This window comes from Agelaius phoeniceus, chromosome 32 (genome assembly GCF_051311805.1).
Source record: "Agelaius phoeniceus isolate bAgePho1 chromosome 32, bAgePho1.hap1, whole genome shotgun sequence".
Taxonomy (NCBI): Eukaryota; Metazoa; Chordata; class Aves; order Passeriformes; family Icteridae; genus Agelaius; species Agelaius phoeniceus.
The window spans coordinates 2,582,916-2,590,427 of NC_135296.1; the positions used below are offsets into that span (position 1 = coordinate 2,582,916).

The 7,512-nt window shown below is 53.7% G+C and overlaps 1 protein-coding gene across 1 annotated transcript in view; it reads right to left on the reverse strand.

The window, feature by feature from the left end:
• Positions 1 to 7,284, reverse strand: part of LOC129133495 (hydrocephalus-inducing protein homolog) — a 48,715-nt gene extending 41,431 nt beyond the window's left edge. The window contains exons 1-5 of the mRNA XM_077192232.1: positions 7,178 to 7,284; positions 5,798 to 5,987; positions 4,594 to 4,693; positions 3,245 to 3,363; positions 1,899 to 2,122 (exon numbers count right to left, since the gene is read on the reverse strand). Coding sequence (XP_077048347.1) covers positions 1,899 to 2,122; positions 3,245 to 3,363; positions 4,594 to 4,693; positions 5,798 to 5,987; positions 7,178 to 7,284 — 740 coding nt within the window. The remainder of the gene's footprint in view (positions 1 to 1,898; positions 2,123 to 3,244; positions 3,364 to 4,593; positions 4,694 to 5,797; positions 5,988 to 7,177) is intronic.
• Between the last annotated feature and the right edge of the window lie 228 nt (positions 7,285 to 7,512).

Consider the following 7,512-nt stretch of genomic DNA (forward strand, 5'->3'; position numbering starts at 1 on the left):
GGAAAGGGCTCGGTTAAAGGGATTGCAAAGGTCCGGCTGTCGTGGCTCGGGGGCACAAAACCTGGGCTCAGGGCACCCTGGGTTTCCAACCAACACAGCACCGTGTGCTCAGCACAGGGCCCTGTGCACAGGGGGCAGCTCACGCCAAGTGGCAGCAGCCAACAGCCCCTGATGGGCTTTGGGCACAGGGCAGGCAGGAGAAGCCCCCGGCTTGCTGGGGGTCCCATGAAGGACCCTGAACACACACCCAGACAGGGCTCCGTGCCTCAGTTTCCCCATCTGCAAGGGGATGGACATCAAGGTGTGCCCACAAACTTCTGTAAGCAGCCCTTCCAGCCACAGGTGCCCTGCTTTGCTCCTTCTTAGCTGCAACTGCTGTTCCCATGGAGGAGCTTTCTCAGGAGAGTTTGACCCACCCAATCATTACAGACAGGGTTCTGAGACACAAATCCAGGGCATTCCCAAACATCCTCTGGAAAGAGCAGCAACAGTTCTACCCAGGGGACAGATGAATCCTAGAGGAAAGGACCAGCTTGTCAGCAGTGCCCCAGCTGGCACAGCCAAGAGCAAGAGCTGCAACAAGCAAACAAGGCTGTCCTGAATCTAGCACAGCACCTCACCTGGCCTTGAACTCAGCAGACACACTCCAAAAGTCACCAACATCCACTGAAATCAGCACTTGAAGCTGCACAACACTCACCAGTTGATTTCATGGTTGATGCCAATCAATGCCCACTCTGCCTTTTGGTTCCAAATCAAGGAGCAGTGACCTGGGCCTTGTGTTGTATTCACAGGACTGCCCCTGGCTCTGCTCTGCACATCTCAACAAGAGACACCTGCCTTTGCTCCAGGAGAAAGCTGCTTATGCACAAACAGCCCATGACCACTTTGGGGGAGGGACAGAGGAGAATCAATTCTTTGATGGTGAAAGGTTCCCTCTTGATTTCCAAAAGAAAAAAACCAGCACTTTTCCTCCAAAAACAAAGCCAGCATCATGGTTTCTCCACTATGGGGCACACCTACTCACCACTTTTCTCTTGCTAAGGAGTAACTTCCTTGTTCTTCTTTATCCATCTCCCTTATCTTATTGCTATCATCCAGTGCAGATTGCTTTCATTTCTTGACTGCCTTGAGCCAGTGCCTGCCAAGAGCAGCAGCCCAGCTCCAAAGCTGCAGAGCAGCCAGCATCAGCTCTCCTGCTTCCACTGCATTATCCTAGCAGCAGATGGCTCAGGCTGGCAGGGCCAAGGCCTCACGCTGCTGTGGTGCTGAGGACTGAGCTCTGCCTCCCCTATGGTCAGCCCTTCTCCCTTTGGCTGGGCCAGGATTGTCTCTTGCCATGGCACCAGCCCACGGGATGGTGCCCCAGTCCTTGGCACAGTTCCTGCTGCACAGTTCCCTGACTCCCACATCAGCCCTTTGCTGGCTGTGCAAAGGAGGCACCAGAGCACTCTGTGCACAGGAGCTGGGAGCATAGCTTGTCCCCCACAGCATGGCCATGAGAGCTGAGCTGAGGCTGCTGCTGCCCATCTGGCATGGATTATTCACACAAGGTTTTACAAACACTGCTGCTGCTGCAGAATCACCCAGGCTGGCCCATCTGCAAAGCCCTGGGGGCCTTGCTGGGTGTTCAGCTGGGACATCCCAGAGCAGCTGCTGCCCAAAGCTGATCCATCCCACTGCCTGCCATGGCCCAAGGCACAGGGAGATCCCTGCAGGGAGGAGTCATTCCAGCTGCCAGGCACCACCCAGGGCAGGAGACATCCTCACACTAAAGCAATGCCAGCAGCAGAGCAGACATTCAGACCTTTTTTCTCTGCTCCAGCCCAAAAGGAGGTAGGTGGGGGATGTTCCAGAGACAGCCACAGATGTGCCCACCCAGCTGCCAGGGTCCTTACTTGATGGTCAGGATGGCAGGCCTAGGAGATCCAGCCACACTGAACTGGAACTCTTCCTCAAAGCTCCCCAGCACGGTGGCACTGAAGGAGATCTGGACACTCTGGCTCCCACCTGCTGCAATGATGCCCTCCTCGGGTGCAAACTTGAAGCACAAGCCCACGTTGCTGCCTGAAGGGATACGGGTGAAGGGAGCATCAAGAGCTCCTTGGTTCATCAGTTTCACCTGCAGCAGCAAGAAAGCACAGTGGAAATACATGTGGAACCTTCCCTTCTTGTGAGTTCTTGGCTAATGATGCAATGAACACCCAGCAAAGGCAGAAGATGCTTTGTGCTGCTGAATGGCAGAAGTCAAAAGATACAACAGGACAAGTTCTGCCTTTGGGTTCTCATGCAGAGCAGTGGCAACTCCACAGAACTGCAGTCACCCTGGGCTTATCCCATGGACACAGAGCAGTGCACCTCTGCTCAGCAGCACCCAGCTCACTGGGAGCTGGCCCTGAGAGCAACGTGGGCTGATTGCAGCTGCGGAGTGAATCACCCCAGAGCTGCTGCTGCCCCACTGAGCACAGCTCCAACAGCACCATCTACTCATTCACCTTTTCCCATACCATCAAAACAATACATTGAGAGTGAGGCATCAGCATCAAAATGTACAGACAGCACCATCTCTTGGTAAGAAAACTCAGGGTGTCTTTCTCTTCCCCAGTCAAGCTTTTGAAAGTGTCTGACATGACGCAGTGCCTCATTTTCTACCTCTTTCAGTTGCTCTCTCATGAAGTTTTTGCAAGCTTGACACTATTGGGGGGAGGCAAAAAGGTAGAAAAATCCTTTGTTTAATTCCCAGGAACACTTTTCTCTTTCTAGAGCCAGAGATGCAGCAAGGCTGAAGGAGGGACTGCTCAGCAAGGGAGAGAACTCCCAAGGCTTTCCTGTCACTTGCAGGAATAAGCAGGGACCCTTGACTGGGAGCTGTTGGCAGTGGGCTGAAGCTCAAAGGCAGCCAGTTTGTTGCAGCTGCTTCTGCAGAGCCCAGTGCAAAGGTGCCTTGTGTCTGGCACTGCCACAAAAGCCTCTGAACATGCAGCTTTTGGAGCCAGTGCTGGGTTCATGGGCCAAGGGCTTGTTTTGCAGGAAGCCTTCACGCTGATCCCTAAGGAAGGCTGCCCAAAAGCAGGGACTGGGGCTTCAGGAACAACAGACACACCTTTCTGACCCCCCCAGATTTGAGCAGTGCATCAAATATTCCCTGCTCACAAGTGCCCAGGTTGGCAGCAATTCCACAGCTCCACCAGGCTTGCTGCTGCCAAAGGAGCCATCAGGATCCATCCCAAGCCCTGCTGCTCACCTCACAGACATGGGGGGTGTTGACAAAAACGTTCCCAAGGTTCAGAGTCTGAGAGCTGAGTTCAACCAAGGGTCCTTGGCCTTGCCCTCTGAGCTGCAGGGGCAGCCTGCTCTCACGGCCTGGGGAGAGATGTCCATTGCAGTACAATCATTGCCTCTCTTCCACTGGATTTTCCAGGCTGCCTCAGTGCTAGTCCCTGACTCTGAGCTGGATGCAACCAGCTCCTGATGCTGCAGGAGAAGATATGCACCCTTCTCTTCCCTCAGGAAAAATCCCTTGGGGCTGACTCCTGATTTCTAACCCATTCCTTGCGCAGCTTTCCAATTTGAGCCACCCGTTTGCTGAGTTTAAAACATCTCTGGTGTCCTGTAGTGACAGGCCAAGGAGTAATGGGTAGAAATTGAGAGAACGGAGATTTAGGTTAGATATTAGGGAAGAAATTTTTACTGGGAGGGTGGTGAGGCACTGGAGCAGGTTCCCCAGGGAAGGTGTAGAGGTTCCAGCCCTGCAAGTGTTCCAAGCCAGGCTGGATGGGGCTTGGAGCTACCTGCTCTAGGGGGAGGTGTCCCTGCCCATGGCAGGGGCCTTGGCACTAGATGATCTTGAAGGTCCATTCCATCCTTAACACACTGTGATTCTGTGGTTTCCTTCCCATGCACCTAGAGGAGCTTTGAAATCCATTCAGTGCAGGCACAAAGCTCATACAGAGTTTGGCGATTACCAAACTCCCAGGCCCAGGAGCACAGGACTTTGTTGCCCAAGTTGCTCCCCTTCTGACACTCAGCACTGTGTTCTATTTGCACAGACTGAGAGCTGCAAGGGCTCAACTCCCACACAGGGAGAGAAGCAGCTGCTGGCCAAGGGGGCTCCCTCTACAAACAGCCTGGGCTCAGTGGGGCTCAGCCACCTCTGCTCTGCTGCTGTCTGGGCACTGGGAGGTGATCCAGGCTCAGGGAGCCCATTTCTAACTCAGCTCCTCCCACCTGATGATGGATCCATGGCAAATGGACCCATCCTGGAGGCCAGGGGCCTGGAGGGCCTTAGTGCTTGTTCACTAAAGCTGTTCTGCTCTGGAGCTCTCTGGCCTTTGAGGGAATGCTGGCAAAGCCATGGCATGAAAACCTCTCCCTGCACTGCCTGGGCTGTTCTGGGATCAGTCAGGCAGACACAGCACTCTGAGCCCTGGCCTGGCACGGGAGACTCCCTGGAAGCTGCAGGGCCAGGGGGGATGTGCCAGCACTGCCCTGCTGACCAGGGACTCTTCCCAGCACTTCCATGGGAGCCCAGTGGGCTCAGGCTTGCACCATGGCTTCACTGAGGGGGAGAGAAGCAGGGCAAAGGAGCTGCACCTGAGATGCTGCAGTAAGCCACACTTCCATACTCCAGTGCTTCCAGGGGCTTGAAGGTCACCTTGATTTCAGCTGAACAATTTGGCCCAATTTCTCCCTCCTACAGCAGAAAGAGACAGCAAAACATTGCTCTGCAAACTTCACATTGCTTGTTTTCACCACACTCCTGTAGGCCTTTGTTTAGAGCATCAGTGATGAGTGAACAACACGAGGAGCCAAGGAAACACTCCAAACCCAGCTCAGCACAGCTCTCAATGCTCAGCTGATCAGCTCCCACTCTCCACAATATTCCTGCTGCTCTGACACAAGCTCTTGGCCACATCATGCTCCTGTCAGCTACAGTGGGATGCAACTGCCACTGTGCACTGCTGGCTCTCAGCCTTAGATGGGCCATAGGAGTAAGCAAGAGGAGAACATGTCCCCTTCCTTGAAATGCAAATATTAGTTCAGCTGTTTTGAAAGAAAGCAGAGGTTGGGATTATTCGGGGCTTTACTCCAAGATGAGAAGGGGTTTTGCACTGTGCAGACACCAGGCATTCATCATCTCTCCCAATGCCAGTACTCAGAATCAGGGCTCTGCTGGATGGGAGCACGTGGCAGTTTGCTTGCATCAGCAGAAAAGGAAAAGGTTTTCTGTCCCTGTGTGCAGGAGAACTCCAAAGGCCCATTTCAACCTTGCACCCTTGTGTCCAGGCTCACAGATGACACTGGAAGGCAGACTCAGAAATTAGTGCAAGGCGTGCTCACAGGAGGGGATTGGCATTTCTGTCATTAACCTTGGGCTGAATTTGGCCTCCTTTTGCCAGGGAACCATTGCAAGCTTCAGGTCAGTGTGTGAGCTGGCAGGGCTCCAACAGCCTCTGCTGAGCCCCACGTGTGGGGGGAGCCCCTGCCTACAAGAAGTGCTCCCTGTGACACTGCAAGGACACGCACGCGGGGCCTTGAGCTCCAGCCTGGCAGCAGAGCTGGGCTGTGTCAGGCTCCCAGCCCTGCCTTGAGCCTGCAGGGCACAAATGCTTTGAGCAGGGAGCTCTGCAGCCGCTCCAGGAACTCCATGTCCTCCCTGCCAGCACATGGGGCCAGCTGAGGATCTGCCCAGTGACCGCAGCCGGGGCAAGGGGTGGGTGTAGGGAGTAGGGCGGGTGGGAGGAGGAGAAGGAGGAGGAGGAGAAGGAGGAAGAGAATGTTCTCAGCTATCACTCACCATTGGCTCAATGACAAAAATGTCATGGGAGAACAGCATGGGGTCTTCTTGCACCTTTGCCATCTTCTCCTGGACCATGCTGCTCAGGAGGGCACTGTGATCTCCACTAAAGCTCTTCACCTTCTCTGTTTCTTTCTCCTCTGGGAAGTTTTCCTGGGACACCTCTTTCTGCAGCTGCAGCAAACACTGCCTGCAGCCCCAGGGAGAGACAAGGCCAGCAGATGGTTTCATGAGCCACAGATTTGCAGAGAGAAGTGGGAGAGCAGGAGAGCAAAGCACCTGGGGAGGAGCAGCAGCAGCAGCAGCTCCCCAGCAAAGGCTGAGCCCAAGCCACAAGGGTCCCACATGGATCAGAGGATAACTTGCTGTTCACTGGCACAGCAGGGACTTTTACTCCACACTTGCAAGCTCAGCAGAGGTTTCCAAAGCCAGCAGCCCTCCAGAGAAGCTCCTGCCTCAAAGCCTCTGCCACAGCTGAGGGAGAATCCAGCGGCCACCTCAGCTGGCTTTTCCTCCCACTGAGCTGCTCGGGGGAGGCACAGAAAGATCACAGAGCACCCACTGCAGCACTTCCCTGGCAAGGGGAGACCAAGCTGGCTTGCAGCTACGTGTTACCAGCATCACTCTTTGTTTCTTCCATTTTGGACCTGCCCCATTCCCTGCTCTGCCTTTCACAAGAGCATCCCAGAGCACTTCCAAAGAAAATTGATGAATTCAGGCACCCAATCCCTTCAGTGACATTCAAGGTTTTATATGCAATATGCATGAAAACAGAGCCTCTGAGAGGCAAAGGGACTTTGTTGTGCAGGAGGGAGACAGCAAACTCCTGGAGAGACCTTTTCATGAGCCAGAGCTTTTTGGCTCCCATCCCAGTGCATGGCAGTAGAATGTCCTGAGAGGGAAAGGATCCTGCACTATCTACACTCATAAAAAAATCCTCTCTGCTCTGAGAGCTCAAAAGCTTCTCTGACAGCAGGACAGGGGGAGACAACCAGCCCCCATGGGCAAGGAGCTTTTGAAGGAACTAAGGGGAAAAAAGAGGGTGTATCACCTTTGGAAAGAGGGACTGGCAACTCAGGAAATGTTTAGGGATGTTGCCTGGTCATGTAGAAAGGAGATTAGAGAGACAAGAGCCCAATTAGAACCTGAGGAAATCCAGTCATCACAATCAACCTTTCCTTCCCAAAATGCCGTCCCTGGCTGGACTATCAATGAACTGGAATGCTGAGTGCTGAGCTCCTGAAGCCCAGGGACACACACCCCAGTGCCAGGCATGGGTTACTTGGCCTAAACCATTCCAAAGCACCAACACCCCCTGAGGCCACACGTCAGTTTCAGTCTTGGGCCTGTATCTCACTGAAATGCATCTTTCAAACCAACCTCCTCTTCTCTTCATTCTCTTCTTCCTCACTAGGAAAAGCCTTCCACTGGAAGTGGGCTGTGATGTTACTCCTGTTTTCAATGAACAGGGTTCTGTGGCTTGACATGGTGATGAAAGTCTTGTCAACCTCCACGGAATCTGTGCTCAACCCAATGTTGACATCTACAGCTTCTCCATGGAGCTTTGTGTGGATTCTTTCTTCACCTGGAACAAAGCAAAGGGGAGTCTTTGCTCAGCTCACTGGCTGATGGAAGCACAAGGAACAGAGCAAACCACAGGGCACAGAAGAAAGTGTCACAGTTTTGAGCTGAATGAGCAGTTATGTGGATCAGTC